This window comes from Oncorhynchus kisutch, linkage group LG17 (genome assembly GCF_002021735.2).
Source record: "Oncorhynchus kisutch isolate 150728-3 linkage group LG17, Okis_V2, whole genome shotgun sequence".
Classification (NCBI taxonomy): Eukaryota; Metazoa; Chordata; class Actinopteri; order Salmoniformes; family Salmonidae; genus Oncorhynchus; species Oncorhynchus kisutch.
Window position 1 is genome coordinate 37,656,535 of NC_034190.2, and position 22,635 is coordinate 37,679,169.

The 22,635-nt window shown below is 43.0% G+C and overlaps 1 protein-coding gene across 1 annotated transcript in view; it reads right to left on the reverse strand.

Annotated features, from left to right (window-relative positions):
- Positions 1-22,635, reverse strand: part of med30 (mediator complex subunit 30) — a 33,355-nt gene that overhangs the window by 5,255 nt on the left and 5,465 nt on the right. Inside the window, exons 2-4 of the mRNA XM_020505677.2 lie at positions 20,717-20,938; positions 19,245-19,403; positions 13,304-13,411 (exon numbers count right to left, since the gene is read on the reverse strand). Of these exons, the coding sequence (XP_020361266.2) occupies positions 13,304-13,411; positions 19,245-19,403; positions 20,717-20,887 (438 nt within the window). The 5' untranslated portion in view covers positions 20,888-20,938. The remainder of the gene's footprint in view (positions 1-13,303; positions 13,412-19,244; positions 19,404-20,716; positions 20,939-22,635) is intronic.

Consider the following 22,635-nt stretch of genomic DNA (forward strand, 5'->3'; position numbering starts at 1 on the left):
CTGGCTGGGAATTACAAGTGTAAGTGAGTGAGGCGAGGGGATTAGGCAGATTGAGAGGAGAGAAAAGGAGAAGAGAAAGAACTCGTATTGCTGCGATAGCACTCTTCTCCATAATCTATCGGTGCCACCTCGCTGTCATTGGCAGCCGAGGAGTCGTCGGTTCTGAAACTTGTCTTCGTGAGAAGAGAATGGTCTGTCCATCATGAAGATAAAGATTTGGAGTGTCATGACTGAGTGGGCCTTGTCCATTGTCCAAAAGACATTCAAATGCTCTCACTTCCCCAAACTCACAATCTTGAGTGCATTTGGAAAATATTCAGACCCGTTGACTTTTTACACATTTTGTTACATTACAGCCTTATTCTAAAATGTAATAAAATGTTTTTTCCCCCTCATGGATCTACACACAATAACATATAATGACAAAGCAAAAACAAGATTAGACTTTTTTTCTCAAATTTAATTAAAAATAATAATAATCACATTTACAAAAGTATTCAGACCCTTTACTCAGTACTTTCTTGAAGCACCTTTGACAGCAATTACAGCCTTGAGTATTCTTGGGAAAGACATTACAAGCTTGGCACACCTGTATTTGGGGAGTTTCACCCATTCTTCTCTGCAGATCCTCTCAAGCTCAGTCAGGTTGAATGGCGAGCGTTGCTGCACAGCTATATTCAGGTCTCTCCAGAGATATTCGATCAGGTTCAAGTCTGGGCTCTGGCTGGGCCCCTCAAGGACATTCAGAGACTTGTTCTGAAGCCACTCCTGCGTTGTCTTGGCTGTGTGCTTAGGGTCATTGTCCTGTTGGAAGGTGAACCTTCGCCCCAGTCTGAGGTCCTGCTCTGGAGCAAGGATCTCTCTGTACTTTGCTCCATTCATCTTTCCCTCGATCCCGACTAGTCATCCAGTCCCTGCCGCTGAAAAACATCCCCAGAGCATGATGCTGTCACCACCATGATTCACCATAGGGATGGTACCAGGTTTCCTCCAGACGTGACTCTTGGCATTCAGGCTAAAAGAGTTCAATCTTGGTTTCATCAGACCAGAGAATCTTGTTTCTTTAGGTGCCTTTTGGCAAACTCCAAAGTGGGCTGTCATGTGCATTTTACTGAAGAGTGGCCTCCGTATGGCCACTCTACCATAAAGGCCTGATCGGTGGAGAGCTGCAGAGATGGTTGTCCTTCTGGAAGGTTCTCCCATCTCCACAGAGGAACTCTGGAGCTCTGTCAGAGTGACCACCGGGTTCTTGGTCACCTAGGCCCTTGTTCCCCGATTACTCAGTATGGCCGGTCGGCCAGCTCAAGAAAGATTCTTGGTGATTCCAAACTTCTTCCATTTAAGAATGATGGAGGCCACTGTGTTCTTGGGGACCTTCAATGCTGCAGATATTTTTTGGTACCTTTCCCCAGATCTGTGCCTCGACACAATCCTGTTTCGGAGCTCTACAGACAATTCCTTCGACTTCATGGCTTGGTTTTTACTCTGGCATGCACTGTCAACTGTTGGACAGGTGTGTGCCTTTCCAAATCATGTTCAATCAATTGAATTTACCACAGGTGGACTCCAATCAAGTTGTAGAAATATCTCAAGGATGATCAACGGAAACAGGATGCACCTGAGCTCAATTTCAAGTCTCATAGCAAAGGGTCTGAATACTTATGTACATAAAAAAATGTTTTTGCTTTGTCATTGTGGGGTATTTTGTGTAGATTGATGAGGAACATTTTGTATTTAATCCATTTTAGAATAAGATTGCAATGTAACAAAATGTGGAAAATGGGAAGGGGTCTGAATACTTCCCGAATGCACTGTATTTGGTGTTCTGTTATTGTGGGCATGCCATCGTCAAGAGAGGGGTTGGTCAAGAAAAGGCACTCTCTCAATGGCATGCATCATGTAGCATATCTGTATACTATGTTATATGACAAGTGCAGACTATCTAGGCCACCATAGTGGCTGGTGGATTTTTTTGTAGAAGTCTATTGTTCTGGTTGGGTACCGGGCAAGTTCCCTCCTCAGTAAGCACAGTGCAAACTGAACTGAGGTGATAAGCCAGCACTGCGACCTGCTTGAGGAGCCTTCTGATGCTAAGTGGGCTTTGCAGTTGACAGCGGCCTTTGGGGAGCTCGGCGAAGCAACCTTAATTTGTCTGACATTGCTTTAATAGCCTTAATTGACTTTATAAACTTTATGGCTTTTTTAAAGGGAGAATTTAACTGCCCAACTAGTTGACATGGGCCTCCCAGGAGAACAAAGGCCCAAAGTTTGGTGAGGGAGATAAAGCCTTCCACCGCTCACTGGCAGAAATACAATAGACATGTTGTCATCCTCTGCATACACCCCGCCTTTCAATATCTCCTCAGCACTGAGCTGGAAAGCTTGCAGTGCAGCCAACTGTTGCAGAACAGTTCCCATTGATTCTGCTGCTTTACAAGTAGCAGTGCTGCTGGTGCTTTTTTTCCATCTTCTCCCTGCCCAGCCCTCTTCAGCGCTTGACTTGCTGCCAGGTAACGGAGTTGATTGGGCTCTGCTTTGGGATTTTGTTCACAGTGATTATATATAAAGGGGCACAGAGGCTAAACTGCCATTTCACACCCTCTCTTTAAAACCAATGGTTGGGCCAAACAATGAGTATACAAAACATTAAGAACTTCCATGACATAGACTGATCAGGTGAATCCAGGTGAAAGCTATGATCCGTTTTTTGATGTCACTTGCTAAATCCACTTCAATAAGTGTAGATGAAGGTGAGGAGACAGGTTAAATAAGGATTTTTAAGCCTTGAGGCAATTGAGACATGGATTGTGTATGTGTGCCATTCAGAGCGTGAATGGGCAATACAAAATATTTAAGTGCCTTTGAACGAGGTGACAGGCACACCGGTTTGTGTCAAGAACTGCAGAACTGCTGAGTTTTTCACGCTCAAATGTTTCCTGCGTGTATCAAAAATGGTCCACCACCCAAAGGACATCCAGTGAACTTGACACAACTGTGGGAAGCATTGGAGTCAACATGATCGCTTTAGACACCTTGTGTCTATCCCCCGAAAAATGTAGGTTGTTCTAAGGGAAAAGGGGGGGGGTGCAACTCAATATTTAGGAAGGTGTTCAATGTATTCAATATTCATTGTAGAACCGTTTTGTGCTGGATAACATGTGCACCACATAACAGAGGTGAGTAGGCCTATTTCGTCTGACCTAAGCACTTGGACGATGAATGCGTCCTTTGGCAAACACTAAACATTAGCTTTAACACCAGGAGATCCACTCTCGCATGTAAGTTGCTTTACAGTCAAGGAGGCACAAGTTTTCAGTACAGTAAATGTGTAATCCCAGAGTTGAAAAGTTCATCCCATCTTGAAAGCGCCGTTTAGGATTTAAAGCTAGAGTATGCTGATGAGGGTAGTGTTGGCTTTGGCATGGGGGCGTGGTGACATGGGAATTGATAAGCAAGAATTCAATTAGAAGCACAAAAAGAAACCTGTCCTGTTGCAATTGGGGTCTTTGAGAGGATTAGCTTGTATGTAGGGTTCAGAGGGCGCAATTGGTTGGAGAATTGTGCTAGGAAACTATGTGTATCCCCAAAGTTGTGGGTTCACAACAAGTTCCCTGAAATAAAAGCTTCTGCACAGTGACCAGGCAGTTTAGAAAGTATACTGAACAAAAATAAACACAACATTCAACAATTTTATTAAATGACAGTTCATGTAAGGAAATCAGTCAATTGAAATAAACTCATTAGACACTAATCTATGGATTTCACATGACTGTCCACGAGGATCAAATAGATCAGGTTTGCAATGAATAACTTCAATCAGACCCCCTCTCACCCGCAGAGGGGGGAGGAAAGAACTTGTGAGGATTAATAACTCACATCCTGTTATAAATCAAGGGGAAAAGATTCAGGTCTCCCTCCCCCAGATTCCCCAAAAGGAATGTTCTTTGTTGCAAATAGACTTTTCCCGCCGAAACTCTTAACACGTTCAAAAGCAAATACTGGAACAATATTTCTAATATTGACCATGGGGAATGACCAGAGGCGATCTATAAAACACTAATATCATTTTGTTTCTGATTTTATAATGTCAATAAAAACGTTATAAAGGAAACACTGTAACTTGGAAAGTATACCCACTACATGTATGAAGTGTCCATACTATGTGTTGTGAATGCAATTTGAAAAATGATGAGTGTTTTTGATAAGTGAGGGATGTAATTTGAGGAGCTATAAAAGATCATTGTTTTACATAACTTTGCACCATGAGTAGTCACCGCCCCGAAGTGAGGTCAGAGAGCGTGTCAGCCTGACGGAACCGCCCCTTTCGAACAAACTGAATAAATGATGGGTTAAGAAATTAACTTATCAGACTAGAAAGAAGTGAAGCTGCAGCTGCACGTTTAAAGTGGTTTGAGCTTTGAATCTAAACACGAGGACAATCCCGGACAATCACTGGTATGGCTGATTAACTGTCCTAAGTAAAGTATCTTCGAAAGCTAATTTAAGTAGGACCATCCTGTTACTCTACTCAAACCATCAAAACGGCTGGCTAGCCTATCTTCAAAGAAGCATCTTCAAGAGTGAATGGAAGGAAAGTCACCTGTGTAGTTCTGTTCAGGACTACACGACAAGTCACCAGATACCGGACAACTACAGAGAAGGACAACCGTAGAAGACTTGTCGGAACCATTTCAGATAATCAGAGCCTTACAAGCGTGCAGCAAAAAAAAATCTGAATGTACCAATATTAAGTGTCTCTGTCCCTCTCGCTCCCTCTCTGTCTCTTATTTAATAAGCAGCCATGTTGTCGTCATTTCTCTAGGGACCTGTTTTCAGCATATTAAGTCCCCAGTCAATAACAAATGCAAGTGTGTATGTTTATCCTGTGTTCCAATTTAATTAGCTAGTAAATAAATAAGTAAAACAATGTGTAGTACTGAATCATAAGTAAGGCTGTTTTTTTTCAGATGCAAGGAGGTTATGACAGTTCAGAATGAGGATATGATATGAGGTTCTGATTAATAAATTGACTGTTTATGGATGTGATAGGTAAAGACCTTTAATTTAATTCGGGAGATGGTAACTCTTTAAAGAAACTCTCTCATGGTGCACCAGATCCTAATGAGTTAATTGTTACATGATTCATTGAATTGGGTAATAATTAAACATAGTTAGGTAATTAGATAAATAACAGTCTTCAGATTAATGTTTAAGTCAAGTCACGACAGTGGGAACCACTGGAGAGCCAGGCTCAGCCAATCAGCATTTGTTTTCCCCACAAAGGGGCTTTATTACAGACAGAAAGACTCAGTTTCATCAGCTGTCCAGGTAGCTAGTCTCAGATGATCCCACAGCTGAAGAAGCCAGATGTGGAGGACCTGGGCTAGCGTGGTTACACATGGTCTGTGATTGTGAGGCCAGTTGGGCGTACTGCCAAATTCTCTAAAATTAAGTTTTGAGGCGGCTTATGGTAGAGAAATTAACAAATTCTTTGCCAACAGCTCTGGTGGACATTCCGGCTGTCAGCATGCCAATTGCACGCTCCCTCAAAACTTGAGACATCTATGACATTGTGTTGTGTGACAAAACTGCACATTTTAGAGTGGCCTTTTATTGTCCCCCAGTACAAGGTGTACCTGTGTAATGATCATGCTGTTTAATCAACTTCTTGATATGACACACCCGGTGGATGAATTATCTTGGCAAAGGAGAATTTCTCACTAACACGGATGTAAACAAATTTGTGCACATTTGAGAGAAATAAGCTTTTTGTACATATGGAACATTTCTGGGATCTTTTATTTCAGCTCATGAAACATGGGACCAACACTTTACATGTTGCTTTTATATTTTTGTTCAGTATAGATAAAAAGGACAATGGAGACATGAGGAAGCAGACGAGGTGAGAGAAGGGAAGACTTGTAATGATGCCTTCAAATCATCAGGATTATCATGCAATCTCATGGAAGTTTGATAAACCCAATAACTGAATAGTTTTCCCTATAATCTCTTCAGATGATATTGGGAGAAGAGCAGAGAGAGTTCATAGTTTTCAGAACTCAGTTGGGGACACAATATGCTTAAAGGAGATACATTTGCCCATCTGGAGTAACTCTCTTACGGCAGTCGGAGTAGCAAAAGAAGATATATCTGTACAGTTTTCTTTGTGCTAACGTTACGGACCATCAATATTTGTCTGAGCCTGGTGCCATACAGTCAAAGAGTGTGAATGAATAGGACAGTGTGTCGGACAATTGGTTTGGATTGCAAGAAGTGAGATGATGTCCATCCTGGAAGGGTATCTTGAAGGGTGAGCAGGTAGTGGAGGGTTAACTTGGAGAGAGTGAGTGAGAGGGTGGGAGGTGGTGGGGTAGCTTGTAAAGAGAAAGTGTAAAGGTGTTTTGGAGGGGGAACTTGGAGAGAGAGGGTGTTGGGTGTAGTGGAGGGGCAGCTTGGAGAGTGAGGGTGTGAGGATGGTTAACTTGGAGAGAGAGTGTATAGGGTGTAATGGTGGAGGGGTAGTTTAGAGAGAAAGGGTGCAGTAGAGAAGGTTAGCTTGGAGAACTCGGGTGTAGTGTGAGGTATAGGGGGCTTTAGACTGCATTTGCTCGGTGATGCCTCCCTCTCTATCTCAGGGCCAACGAGCCGGGCTCTTTCATCTCTGCCTCAGCTGTCAGGGGATTAGAGCATATGGGTCCAGCCCAGATCTCATATGCAACCGTGGAGAGAAAATGAGGCAGGCAGATATCTGGGAAGATGAAAGGCGGTGTAATTCCACTAAAGTCTCCACCGATTTGAGATGTTATTTTAGCTCTTTTTACACGAGGGGAGCAAGAACAAGGTTTGGTGTTTGGGGAGAGAGGCTAAGTGTCACTTGTTTTGTTGGTGCAGCAGATTCCAGTCGTCGGCCTGATTTACTCTTCACACCAATAGGGCTGTAAGCGGTCATGAAATTTTGTCAGCCGGTGATTGTCAAGCAAATAACTGCTAGTCTCACGGTAATTGACCGTTAATTGAAATAAACACATTTAGCATCTCCTGGCTTCCACGCATAGCCTACAAGCCACTGATGCAAACCTTTGGAACATCTACATTTTAAATAGTCTAATAAATCCATTTAATATAGCCTACACCATCACAATAAATCCAATATTTATTTTAGGACAGGTCTAAAGAAACATGATATGAAGAAAATGTGGTCTATTTTAGAAGAACAGAATAGCATACTTATCTTTATGAATAGCATGAGAATAGCATGAGTTATCTTTATGTTAGCCCTGATCATACTCCTGATCTGGCTATGACATATGGCTGTGGACTACACTAGTTAATTTATTTAGCAGAAAAGATTTGCTGAGAAATTCTCATTTTATTTTAAAGGTATAAGCTCTGCATTGTTAATTTGCACAGTCTGCACACACTTCATCAGTCTCTCACAATTTGACAAGCACCTGATAATGACTCGAATTTCCCAGCGGCATTTGTGTGGCCGTAATGCCCCCTGGTCAGTGGCCGTTGTGCTCTTGGGCTGAATATAATAATTATAATTCCCCACTCTCATAAAAACGTCATTCTTATTAGCCAATGCCCGTCATGATCCCGTGATCGGGTCCTTCTCACAGCATCTCAGGTCCTCACAGGCTACAAATAAAGAGACACATCGGGGACACAACTGCGCGCATCCTTATTGAATTCAGAGGCACATATTGGAAGAACTGTCCAAATGTACTTTTCATCAGCCAACAAGATGAGTAGGCCTAACAAACAGCAAAAGCACTAGTTTATGTCGACTTATTCTACTGGTCAACTTGTCCTTCTGTGTGAGAAATAAATATTCCAAACATAGTCTGGGACAATTGTGGGATGCAATATATTCCAAATTAATACAACCACTAGCATCAAAAAACCTTTTAAAAGCAATGAGGCTGAATTTAACAGATCAGAATGTTGATCAACTATTAGGCTATTTCTTCATATTATAAGTGTAGCAATGTGCTCACGGCAGTAGGCTATAAGCGCGAATGTTCCAAAATGCAATTAGTGGGAAAACACCATTATCAAAAGTGACTGCAAATGCAATTGGTGCATTTTTATGGTGAAAATTATCTTCCCCAAACTTGAAGCTCACGCGTTGCTTATGTATGCCAGTTAGGCTCTACACCCCTTGTAAAGCGGATTAATGTGCTTAATTTTAAGAAGTTATTTGGCCACTTTAGTAGTGATACAAACCTTATCAAAACATGTTGGCCTATGGGCTACATGGGTGTGCAACTATGATTTTTTAAAAAGTCAACAACAAAAGGCATGCTCTCTTTCATGCCTTACTGTATTCACAAGCGATGATATACAATTCACAAGTGATGATATATAATTCACAAGTGATAGGCTAATATTGTCACCCATCAGACTATTCTTATTTAAATCTTGCCTTTAAATATTCTAAATAATATACAGTGCATTCGGAAAGTACTCAGACCCCTTGACTTTGTTACGTTGTTGTTACGTTACAGCCTTATTCTAAAATGGATTAAAACCATTTTTTCCCTCAACAATCATCACTATACCCCATAATGACAAAAAACAGGTTTACTCAGTACTTTGTTGAAGCACCTTTGGCAGCAATTACAGCCTCAAGTCATTTTCATGCCAGCCCGGTAGGCTATACTCCTGTTGTAAAGACAAGCAATGTGCTTAGTGTTAGGAAGGTTGATAAATAAATATAGTAGGTCTAGCCTATAGAAAGCTGATGGAATCAACTTTTTAATTGAGACCATCAAAACTCTGTTTTCTCACGCAATTGCATAGCCTATAGAAATGTTGCGCAACATGAACTCATGGGCTCTAATTAAGTGTTTAATTGGTGTGTTTGGGGGCTCCCGAGTGGCGCAAGGCACTGCATCTCAGTGCTAGAGGCATCCCTACAGACCCTGGTTCGACCCTGGGCTGTATCACAACCAGCCGTGAGAGTCCCGTAGGGTGGTGCAAAATTGGTTAGGGTCGTCCGGGTTAGGGTTTGGCCGGAGTAGGCCGTCATGGTAAATAAAAATGTGTTATTAACTGACTTGCCTAGTTAAATAAAAGGTTACCAAAAAAAAAAGCTTGGAAAAGACTAGATAACTTGACTAAACGGTCACGTGGAATTTGACTGCGGTCATGACTTGTGACCACCGGTGTGGGGGTATTACAGTCACCGTAACAGCCCTACACACCAACATATCTCAAGTTCCTGGGATCCATTTCTAAACAGGTGGGATTCACAGCGAACCCATCAACCTGGTGGCGTCACCATGGTCACAATAGACATACTGCTGTGCACCTAATCCTTCCTCTTTCAAGCCAGTAAGACTTTCAGCCTGCCTTGATGTAGTTAACGAATCCATTTTGAGAATTAAAAAAAACATTTTGAAAATAAATAAAAAACTCTAGTCTAAATGGTTACATATTCCTTAAACGGTTTAACAAATTAGAAAATATATCAGAGAATTCACTCGAAATACGTTCTCATTCCAAAAACAGCCCCCTGATCTTCCAACAACATGAGTTGTGCTGCATTTCCCCTCTGACCTCCTGCTCACCAATTAAAAAGCTCCTGGCCAACACACTGGTCTAATGGGCTACATATGAGCCTGATAATAACATGGAGGTTTGTGCGCCTCCTGTGAACAGCCTGCTAATGCTGGAGTGTGTAGGGAGAGAGAGAGAGGGAGGGGGAGAGAGAGAGAGAGAGAGAGAGGGGGAGAGAGAGAGAGAGAGAGAGAGGGGGAGAGAGAGAGAGAGAGAGAGAGAGAGAGAGAGAGAGAGAGAGGGGGAGAGAGAGAGGGAGGGGGAGAGAGAAGGGGGGGGGGGGGAGAGGGAGGGGGAGAGAGAGGAGAGGAGTTGAGAGAAAAAGGCAGAGGGGGAGAAAGAGGGAGTAGTTGAGGGAGGAAGAGAGAACGAGCGCTACATAAAGCCATCCGTATCCCTCTCTCCGAGTGAGTCTCATTATCATCTGGGTCTCTGTTTGTTTATCATTAGGCCTCCACAGACCCCGGCCGGCTCTTCAGAGAACACTGCTAACCGGCCAATGTCACTGCAATTCATTATCCACGACTGCACCGCCATTGGAGAGGCACCCCCCCACACTTCCCCGATTTGAAATTACAAACTGCCTTTGCTTTTAATTTCTCACTTTTTCATTTGAATAAAGAGGACAGACGCGGTAATTAACAGGATATTAAAAAAGCAAGGGAGTGTGTGCGAGGGAGGGAATGAGGGGAGGGGGAGGAGAGAGAGGAGAGACGGAGAGAGAAAGAGAGGAGCTGTGGAGAATTAATAACAGGCCAGATCTCTCCAAGGCCTCCTTAATGGGCTATGACAGGAATTTATTCTCACTTAGGCTGGTATTAAATCAAACGCTGGCCGAGTGTTGATGGCAGGGCTGCAACGGAGAAGCACTCGGGATGGTCCCAGGTCCCCTCCCGTATCACGGGGAAGGTACTGCCTGTGACACTCCCGAAGGAGCTGGTCATCAGTTAGGACCCAAGAGGGTAAGAAGAGAAGGAAGGATGGAGGAAAGGAAGGAGGGTGAAGTAGGGAAGAGAAAGAGTGATGGGGAGATGACAATGCAGAAGCTTCATATCCCAGATGGAATGATTATCAAATACTCTTGAGAGCCCAGTGAATCATCATCATCATGCATTCTGCAGAAAACACAGTCAGTCAGGGGTCCTTCTTGGACGTAAAAGGCGACACAGATGGGACGTAAATGCTTATCAGCAAAACATCTTCGGAATTTCAATTCGATAAAAGGGAATCAGGTTGTCGGTTTGTCATATTCATTGTTTCCTCCCATTAATTGGTGTGTGACCACTAATGCGAGGCATTCATTAAGGCTCTAATTTGGGGTCATTTGGGCGCTTCAGAGTTTGTGTTTTTCTCGTTAGAGCAGAGGAGAAAGTGAGGAAAAGGAAATTGATATGCACAATCGGTCTGCAGCTCAGAGCAATCTCAGACCATTAGGTGGCAATAAATTATAGCTGATGCATCTTAAACATTTATGCAAACACCATACTTGCTCATACAGAGGTTACATGCTCAAATGAACTCACACACACATATTTCACTCATACTTACACCAAAGCACACACTATCGGCTGCATGCACACCATCTCTCTCTCCCTTCTTCTCTCCCTCCCTCGACAGATTGCATCACCATCAGTCAACGCGCCTCCGACAAACAGCAATTACCCAAATCGACAGATAACGAGAACAGGCTATCACTCACACACAGGGCGGCCCATAAAGCAGCAAGACATTACCATGGAGGAGTCATTTATCTTGGAGCACCTCCAGTGAACCTCCTTTAACCTAGCATACTCTACTCTTTACATACCTTTCCTGCTGGGTTGGAGCAAAAGACAAAAGACAGGGCTAGCCTGGTCCTACATCTGTTTGGCCATATGAGTTGTCAAGGCAGCATAAACAGATCTGGGACCAGGCTATAGTTGTTTGCCTTCACATCGGTTTGTACTATGGGGATATTACTGTATACAGGTGTCAATTACCCTTTTGTTTTACTTTCCCTTCTGGGGACATAAAGCTATCAATTCAGTTCGACATCAGTCTATTTTCTTTTTATAATCTTATTTCTCAATCTTATATTGTGTTTGTCATTGATTTACAGTGCAGTATATGTAATTGTATTTGTCTTCTAGAGGAATTCCATCAGTCTTTGCTCTCTTTTAGAAGCCAGTATCGTTCCAACTGTCTACATATCTATCTGTCTGTCTGTTGTAGACTTCCATCTATCGGTCTTCTCTCTTTCCTTCAAGTGTCTCTTCTTTTTCTCTCTCTCTCTTCTACTGGAGAATCTTCTCTGGCTCGATATGCAGAACTTTCCTCGGACATCTTCCCTTTGTCTACATATCGGTTCATCCGGTCATCTGTCTTGTCACTCTTTTTTTCTCCCTCTCAGTGTTCCCTCTTTTCCCTCCATCTCTCCTCCTCTGGAATGGCTGGAATCCTATGTCTCAATATGTCTTCACACTAAAATTTCCTTTATCCATCCGGTCCAGTAATCCATCCATTTTTTCCTCTTTCTCTGGAGCTTCTCTTCTCCCTCTTTTCTCTCTCGTCCTGTGGAATCTGGTATTTGGTTCAATATGTGGCATGTCTTCACACTAAAATCTTCCCATTTATTACATGTTAACCTGGCTCTATCTATCTGGCTCGGTTCGCTGCAGCAGATGCAGCCGGGCCTCCTAAACATCTGCTTTCCGCATTCTGCCACATCACTCCCCTCCTGATGAGGTGACCCCTTTAACTCCCCAAAATATGTTCTCCTCATCGTAGCTTTAATATGCAGCTGGGAATTTGGGCTCCAACTGGAGCAGCGTGAAGCGGAGGGGATGGCTGCTGCAGACATGCAATTGAAGCCTAACTTCTCGTTCTTCTTGTCTCCTATGTGCCCTGTTGTTTCGGGTAGTAACGTTGTGGTATGAGCAGCTAAGATGGTGAATGTTCAATTGTCCACTTCACCGTTTGCTCAGTGCTCCCACATTTAAAATGAGTATTTTCATTGTTTTCATTGCTATATTTTTGTCCAGCTCCTAGGCTACGTTTGGACGTTCGTAGTTACTCTGCGTTCAATGTGTCTTGGGCCTGTTATGTTTGGATGTGCGTGGCTACTCTCCTTTGGTATGTGGTATGTTTCATAGCAACACGGGTCAGCTAGAATGCTGATATTGATGCTTATGGTTTGTGTGCATGCACCGGATACACCATTTGTTTGGCATGCACCTAAGTTTAGTTACGCTCAGTGTTCAGCCCATGTTTTACTGCAGTGGTTACCTTTAAGAGCAGTGAGGGAGATAGAGCTCTTAAAAATAACCAATACTCATCTGTGACTTCTGTGAACTCCATTATGATTCAGCACACTCAGACAGGCAAGCATGCACAGAGGAACACACACACACATACACACACAATGACCAGGGGCTAATAAAAGATGCAACGCTACCAAATAATGCATGATGTGTTTTTACCAAAAAACGTTTTTTCAACAGTCATAGACAGGCTATTAATACTTTAAGTAAGATAAGGTACACAAGAGTACTGGGAGTATTGTGTACAATATGTAGCTTATGTCTTCACAATATATTTTGTCATAGATCTTTTTTTCTCTTTGTAGCATCTGTTCTCTCTCTCTTTTGGCCTCTCTCCTCCTAGAATCCCTATTTGGGTTACTTTTTATATAAAGGGCTGTGCTCTCTAAAGCCCAGCGTACTGTACATTTATATCTATAAATCCCCAGTGGGCAGCTCACCTTGTTAACCTCCAGGATTTCTCTCCTCTCCTCTGTTGCCGGGCGGGCCTGGCTGGCCAAGCGTTCATCGTGTTTGGAGCTGTCGTCCTCCACGTAGGGGATGAGTTGCTGTGTGGGGGAGAGGTGGTGGATATAAACAAATACAATGACCACAGGCGTTCAATGAGGGGATGGTAAATTGATAAGTAGTTTGGTGCTTTGGTTTGCAATAGGAAAATACATATGACTCCCTTGTAAAAGAGATGACCATTTCAATGGGAGTCGCCTGGTTAAATAAAGATCCATTTAAAAAAGGAGGGAAAAAAAACATTAATTGGCTTCTGTATCTCATCAAACAAAGAAATACAAACGTGACAAATATAGACTCACTCCCTTCTCTAAAGTCTCCATACTCTATGTATAGGTGCATGAAATGCTGTAAAGAAACAGTCGTTATCATACCGATACATAGTAACAGAGCTGTAGCTCAACACTTGGAAGCAAACACCTTACGCCAGCGTTTCCCAAACTCGGTCCTTGGGACTCCAAGGGGTGCACGTTTTTGTTTTTTTCCTAACACCACACAGCTGATTCAAATGATCAAAGCTTGATGATTCGTTGATTATTTGAATCAGCTGTGTCCTGCTTGGGCAAAAAAACTAAAAGTGCACCCCTGATGGTCTAGAGGACAGAGTTTGGGAAACCCTGCATTAGGCAATATTAAAACCTAAGAATATATAGTCCACCAAGTCCATTACAATAGGTCTATCTATACTGCTTGCGTGAGCACAAACTCTCCCTACTAAGCTTGTATAAAAGAGATTTCTATGTCATTCCCTCCCGTTATACTGAATTAGAACTGCCTTCATGAGCAGAAAATAGGGATTTTGTATAGATCACAAAAACACTTTAAATATAATCTAATCTACAAACAGTTCCATACCACCACCACCAATTCAGAATCAGGACTTCTCCACAGTCCATACCCAAGTGCTTATTTCCTTTTTAAGCGCTCTCTGTGCTTGACGTTGTCTGGCTGACACTACACCGACTACTCTGCTTTAAATCACACTGACATCTGCTGGTCTGCAGGATAATAAGCAGTGCTGTATGGAACACATTGTTCTCTATTGCACTGCATCAAGATCAACGGGCTTATCTTAAATGGTACCATTATACTAGCGTTAACACTTGTCGTCTACTGGGTTCCTATTATCATACATGGCTGTGTAAGGTGAGATTGCTTAAACGGTTATGTAGGAACGAGGTAATGATTTGAGAAAAGAAACAACATTAACGGCTACAGCATCCTTCTCATAACTCATAAATAACTAAATAAATAAATACATAAAGATTAGGTACAAGAGCCAACCAAAAGCCTTAGCAGGCGTGAAAACACAGTGAAGTCCAACACAAATCTGAGGCTGAGTGCTATTCAACATTCTAAATAACCTAGTAGTTGATCACATTTCATTGCAGTCAATGACCTGAGGTTTAGCAACTGGCAGAGGCCAGTGTAGACAATGATTAAAGCAGGCTGTGACCAAAGCATTACTGCAGGGCTGGATAGGGCCAGGCCAGAAGACAGACAGAGAGAGAATCACATGAGAAAAACAAGAGACAGCTCTGGCAGTTTTCTCTAGTCAGTCAGAGAGACCGATGCCAAACCCTAAGCTGTCTGACTTGTGTTGGAGAGAAGACAGAAGACGTGCTGGATATTATATTAGGCCAACTGTGATTGTTAGGGGCGGAAAAACTTTTTCTACTTCTATAATTCCAGCTATGAGCCAAACACATATTGAATTTAAAGGTAAGAGCTGTTATTGGCAGTCCGGAAGGGGGAAAATGTGCGGGGTAGAAAGAGAGGGCGAGAGAGAAAGAGTGTGTGTTTGTCTCCGTGACTGTGGGTGTGAGTCATAACCCCAGTCTCTGGGAAAAAACAGAAAACCGCTTATGTGGGAAGCCTTCCCCAGTTGTTCATTACCAGGCCTGCTGCTAAATAGGAACGCGATGAGGTCACGCTGGCTTAGTCATTGATTCCACTTCCTGTTTGGGGAAAGCCCGGTCAGCGGCCAGCCAATAGCATGATTGTCAGGACTGCGGCCGGCAGGCTTGTCAGCCACTTGAGTTTCAGGGGATGATAAATGGCAGCGTTCGGCGGGCCAAAATCAACTCCCTCCAGACAACATGTTGCAGTGAAGTATTGGTTGATCAGCACAGTAAGTAGTTTGCACAGCCTCTGGGGGGATAGGTAAACATTTTAAATGAAGTGGTACAACTGTGGAGTGTAATGGACAGTGAGGTTTACATATGACCAGAATGACAAATAAAAGTGTAACTTTTCCCCCCTGAGAGAGAAATACAGCAAGCCAGTATGCCATAAGGGCAATTCTACAGTAACTGAATTATACTGAGACTTTCAAAACGTATGGCAAACAAAAACCATTCATTTCAAAATTGAACAAACTATAGCTCTCTATGCACAATGAATACACTGTACATTATCAAAAATTTACATTTACTGCAAAAAACTGTGAAAATGTTCCGTTTCATTCTGTTCACAAACTTTGTATCTGCACAGTTCTTCCTGTAAATGCGTGTTTGTAAAATGTTCAGTAGGAATTGTTAAAAATAGTCATTGTGCATAGAGTTGCACGGTTTGTTAAACTTTGAAATCTATGGTTTTTGTTTGGTATATATTTTAGTGAACAATCTGAGTCTCAGCATAATTCCGTCACCATGGCCCATACATAAAACAAATGTACTGTATACAATACCAGTCAAACGTTTGTCCACCTACTCATTCAAGGGTTTTTCTTTATTTTTACTTTTTTCTACATTGTAGAATAATAGTGAAGACATCAAAACTATGAAATAACACATATGGAATCATGTAGTAACCAATAAAGTGTTAAATCAAAATATATTTTATATTTGAGATTCTTCAAAGTAGCCACCCTTTGCCTTGATGACAGCTTTGCACACTCTTGGCATTCTCTCAACCAGCTTGATGAGGTAGTCACCTGGAATGCATTTCAATTAACAGGGTGCCTTGTTAAAAGTTTGTGGAATTGCTTTCCTTTTCAAATCCAATGAAATTGGATTTGTCACATGCGCCGAATACAACAGGTCTAGATATTACAGTGAATGCTTACTTGAAAAAATAAGTGTTCATTTATTTTATTTTTTAAATAACAAATAATTAGAGAGCAGCAGAAAAATAACACTAGCGAGGCTAAATACAGGGTGTACCGGTACAGAGTAAATGTGCGGGTGTAACGGATTTCCTCCTCTTCGTCTGAGGAGGAGTAAGGATCGGACCAAAACACAGCGTGGTAATTGTCCATATTGATTTATTCAAAAAACACAACTGAACACTGGAACAAAATAATAAATGTGAATCAACGAAACCGAAACAGTTCTGTAAGGTGACAACACACACTAGACAGAAAATAAACACCCACAAAACCCAGGTGGAAAAAAGGCTACCTAAGTATGATTGACAGCTGACAGCTGCCTCTGATTGAGAACCATACTAGGCCGAACTCAAAAACCAACATAGAAAAACAAACATAGACTGCCCACCCCAACTCACGCCCTGACCATACTAAAACAAAGACAAAAACAAAGGAACTAAGGTCAGAACGTGACAGCGGGGGCACAGGTTAGGTAGGGGTAAAGTGACATTGCATAGATAATAAACAGAGTAGCAGCCGTGTAAAAGAGGTTGGGGGGACAATTCAAATAGTCTGGCTAGCCATTTGATTAGCTGTTCAGGAGTCTTATGGCTTGGAGGTAGAAGTTGTTAAGAAGCCTTTTGGACCTAGACTTGGCACTCCGGTACCGTGCTGTAGCAGAGAACAGTCTATGACTAGGGTGGCTGGAGTCTTTGACCATTTTTGGGCCTTCCTCTGACACCACCTGGTATAGAGGTCCTGGATGGCAGGAAGCTTGGCCCCAGTGATGTACTGGGCCGTACACACTCTGTAGTGCCTTGCGGTCAGAGGCCGAGCAGTTGCCATACCAGTCAGTGATTCAACCATGCTCTCGACGGTGCAGCTGTGGAACCTTTTGAGGATCTGAGGACCCATACCAAATATTTTCAGTCTCCTGAGAGGGATTAGGCTGTGTCGTCCCCTCTTCACGACTATCTTGGTGTGTTTGGACCATGATAGTTTGTTGGTGATGGAACTTTAAGCTCACAACCTGCTCCACTACAGCCCCGTCGATGAGAATGGGGGCGTGCTCGGTCCTCCTTTTCCTGTAGTCCACAATCATCTCCTTTGTCTTGATCACGTTTAGGGAGAGGTTATTATCCTGGCACCACACGGCCAGGTCTCTGACCTCCTCCCTATAGGCTGTCTCATAATTGTCACTGTTCAGCATGTCTAGTTCCCACCGTGAAGCATGGAAGAGGAGATGGGATGGTGTGGGGGTGCTTTGCTGGTTACACTGTCAGTGATTTATTTAGAATTCAAGGCACACTTAACCAGCATGGCTACCACAGCATTCTGCAGCGATACACCATCCCATCTGGTTTGCGCTTAGTGGGACTATCATTTGTTTTTCAACAACACAATGACCCAACACACCTGCAGGCTATGTAAGGGCTATTTGAGCAAGAAGGAGAATGATGGAGTGCTGCATCAGATGACCTGGCCTCAACCCAATTGAGATGGTTCGGGATGAGTTGGACCGCAGAGTGAATGAAAAGCAGCCAACAAGTGCTCAGCATATGTGGGAACTCCTTCAAGACTGTTGGAAAAGCATTCCTTATGAAGCTGATTGAGAGAATGCCAAAGGGTGGCTACATTGAAGAATCTAAATCTAAAATATATTTAGACTTGTTTAAGACTTTTTTGGTTACTACACGATTCCATGTGTTATTTCACAGTTTTGATGTCTTCACTATTATTCTACAATGTAGAAAATAATACAATATAAAGAAAAACCCTCGAGTAGGTGTGTCCAAACTTTCGACTGGTACTGTATGTTTGAAAGCCTAATTAAACGTGTGCATGCAATGTCAGTTCTAAAACACATTGCATGTTCTAAAACACAATTGTCTCCAAATCAATAGGAGAAAAGACTGCAACAATGAAACCACCAATAAAAAAGTGGAATCGCCCAGCATGAGGTCTAAAACAGTAGCCAACCGAGTAGCTCAGTAAAATAAAGTGGTGGGTATTTAGAGGTGGGTGTCCATAACAGACACTAAGGAGGCCCTCAGGACAAACACAAAGCGGCCATTGAATTGAATGTGGAGCTGAGCCGAGTGTCGCGTCTCAAATGGAAACATATTCCCTGTAGAGTGCACTACTGGCCTGCGCAAAAGTAGTGCACTATATAGGAAATAGGGTGTCTGTCCCGAGGTAGACCTGATAAGAGTGGGAGAGATAAGAATCCCGCAGGCACCAGGGGTTCCTCTGAAGTTTCTTCACAGCCACGGTGGATCCCCTCACTACAGTGCCTTGCGAAAGTATTCGGCCCCCTTGAACATTGCAACCTTTTGCCACATTTCAGGCTTCAAACATAAAGATATAAAACTGTATTTTTTTGTGAAGAATCAACAACAAGTGGGACACAATCATGAAGTGGAACGACATTTATTGGATATTTCAAACTTTTTTAACAAATCAAAAACTGAAAAATTGGGCGTGCAAAATTATTCAGTTTTATATCTTTATGTTTGAAGCCTGAAATGTGGCAAAAGGTCGTAAAGTTCAAGGGGGCCGAATACTTTCGCAAGGCACTGTACATTCAGACATTTTGTATGAGGAAACTGTAATCCAATCTCTCTGGCAAGAACCGAAATGTCCATAAATCTGCATTAGTGGTTTGTGTAGGGTTTGTACACCGAGCCAAAATGGCGTCAACTGTGGTAAAGTACACTATGTCCGGCTCAAACTGGTTATATATTGATTGTGATACACAGAGTGGTCCTGGCACAGTGGCAACTCACCTCTGGGGGTACGGGGTCCAGACCGGTGCAGTTTTCGTTACATTTGTCGTAGACGAGGCGCAGCTTGCGGAAGAGTACAGAGAGCATACGCAGGTGCTCCTGCAGTTTGCCCAGCCTGTCCTGGTGGGTGCTGGGGTGGTACGTCACTCCATTTGGCAGCTGGGGGAGATGACATAGAAGAGTATGTAACACACTTCTTTCCTAGTAATGTAATAACATTGTACTAATAGCTATGGGTCATTTCAGGGCCTCCTGTTTACTCGACTAGTACCTCCTTGACCAGTTACTCCTTGACTACTAATAGCCAGCTTCTAATTTCTCAAATGTTTACGGTGGTAACTGAAGTGTAGATGGTTTGTAAAATAACGACTGAATTATGGCAATGTAGACAACAAAAAAAAACGGTTTTACATGTATTTATTTAAATGTGTGGTTACATGGCATTAGAAAAGCTCCGGACTGTTTCACCTGAGCTTTACGCTAACTAGCTTTAGGCATTTTTAACTGATAGTAAACATCCTGTACAGCCTGAAACTATTCCCTGTATGAGGGTAGGTAGGGTGTATACATATACCTGTATACATGCCTACCACTCTGTAAACAGAGTGATCTTTCTTTCCCCACACAGAGTCTGTGATCTGTGAAACAAGTCACAACAGTGCTGTTTGTACATTCTGCAGCGAGGCAGCACGGCTTGCTTTGCGGTCTTCTTCTTTTGTCTTACGCTGTTGTTGTTTTAATGAGCTGCAGAAGGATCTTCTCTGAGACACAGACAGACTGAGAAAGACAACATCTTGTGGTGTCCCAAATGGCACCCTATTCCCTATATAGTGCACTACTTTTAAGAGTCCTATTATGAGTCCTGGTCAAAAGTAGTGAACTACATAGGGAATAGGGTGCCATTTGGGACACACACACAACTTCTCCTGAACCCATCTTAAGGGCACAGTCTGATCTTTCCAACGTGTCAACAGAAGGTCTAGAAGAGGTATAAACAGATGGTGACTATCTAATGATCAAGTAAAGGCCTTTTCACAACCAATTATATCATCCTCCATGTTTAAAAACAAGCGTGAGACAGGATTGCACCATGGGACATGCCTTCCTTGGGCAAGAATAAAAGCAGTCTTAGTTTGCCCAGATTTCTGCTCTTAGGCCCATATCCATCCATTCACACCAGAGGGACAATGCATGTCATATTGTGTTACTGTTATTAGATACAACTGTGAGGAAATGGATGACAATGAATCAATGTTGTGCTGTCAGTTTATGTAATGCTGTCGGTCTGGGGTCAAATAAGGCTGAATCGTGTGTGCGTGTGCAAAAGGGAAGAGGAGCACATGCAAACAATGCTTTGCGTGTATTAAAGGTGGTTGACAGACGAGCACCATCCATAATAAAAGGCAAGACTTTGAACTTTGTTCAGCCTTCATACCCGTCCCAACACAAAAAAAGTCACAAGAAACACTTACCTGCATGTTCCTCAACAGCTGGAAGATCTCCATGGTGCGTAAGACGATATCCTGCACCGTCTCCTGGCCGATGCGACAGAGCGACGCTGTGTTGACATCACGGGCAGCCTGAGCCTGCTGCCCGGCAAACGCCACTATGGGAGGGGTGGTCATGGAGACAGCAGTGGACATATAGGTGCAGCGAGGGGTCAGCCTATTCTTCACTGGCACACCTTGGCATGCCTGGTTGTATGATATTGGAAGGATGGAAAAGGGAAGGGTTGGGGATAGAGGAAGATGGAGGAAGAGAAAGGGAGAGAAAGCAGGGGAGACAGGGAAAGAGAAACAGACTGGTTAATTTCTTGATGTTACATTCACAATAATATGTGTTGATGGTTTAATACTTTATTTTCCCATAGGGAAATGTGAATGCCTGTATTGGCCAGCAGCATGCCACCCTGCATCCCTCTGCTGGCTTTCCTCTGAGGCTAAGTAGGTTTGGTCCTGGATGGGAGACCAGGCGCTGCTGGAAGTGGTGTTGGAAAATCAGTAGGAGGCACTCTTTCCTCTGGTCTAAAAAAAATATGCCAATGCCCCAAGGCAGTGATTGGGGACATTGCCCTGTGTAGGGTGCTGTTGTCTTTCGAATGGAAAGTTAAACAGATGTCATGACTCTCTGTGGTCAATAAAGTGTCCATGGCAATTATCGTAAGAGTAGGGATGTTAAGCCCGGTGTCCTGGCTAAATTCCCAATCTGGTCCTCATGCTATCATGGCCACCTAATCATCCCTGGCTTCCAATTGGCTCATTCATTCCCCCTCCTCCCCCTGTAACTATTCCCCAGGTCATTGCTGTAAATGAGAATGCGTTCTTAGTCAACTTACCTGGTAAAATAAGGGTTAAATAAATTGTTGCCAGACAAATTTCCTCATGAAACATGAATTTATTTTTACAAAATTAAAGTGGCTATATATATTTATTTTTATTTAACTAGGCAAGTCAGTTAAGAACAAATTCTAATTTTCCAATGACGACCAACCCTAACCTGGACGACGCTGGGCCAATTGTGTTCCGCCCTATGGGACTCCCGATCACAGCTGGTTGTGATACAGCCCAGAATCTAACCAGGGTCTGTAGTGATGCCTCTAGCACTGAGATGCAGTGCCTTAGACCACTGCGCCACTCGGGAGCCTGTGTGTGCATACACACACACAATATGGGCTCTGAGGAGGATCTCATCTTCTTTCTCAGATAGCAGCGAAACCTCTTCCAGGCTGAGAGCTTTGGCTTTGTGTCAGCGAAAGCCTCGCAGCCTTCAGGCTTTGAGGCAGTCTCTTCAACGCTAACAAGGTTATCGCTCTGGGGGAGGCCACAGTTGCTGTCTGCTCCTTGTCTTTGTTACTCCCCATGGTGCTGGAGGTAGTCTGCAATACAGGAACTACTCCATGCAGGGCGACCACCATTTCGCACATGGGGAAAATAGCAAAGGGCCAGTAGTTTCCACTACTAGAGTAGGGATCAGCCTCTTTTACCTCGTCCTTACCCCATGCAGACTTGGCTAGGGGTGGAAGAGGCCCATCACATTCCTAATTTATTACTAGTGACCATAAGTCCATGGCCTAATCGTCTACAAGCTAAGGCTCTAGTGAACTGTAAATCATGAGTATTAGATAATAATAACTATCAAGGTGCAACTGAAGTTGAATGAACTTAAATCTCTGTTTTTGATGTAAATGGCATGTCATAGAAGGTTCCCGACAACGTTTTAGTGATTTCACTTGCTTTTGAGAAACTTATCCCAAACAGTAAATCACTTCCTCATCCTCATTGTGTAGTATGGGGGCCCTGAAAAAAATGAACAGCGACTCCAAAAAGGCATGGCTCTCAGTATAGTGATGCAGGTCTTTAGATGTTGTACACATGCAATGTTTTCATTCCAA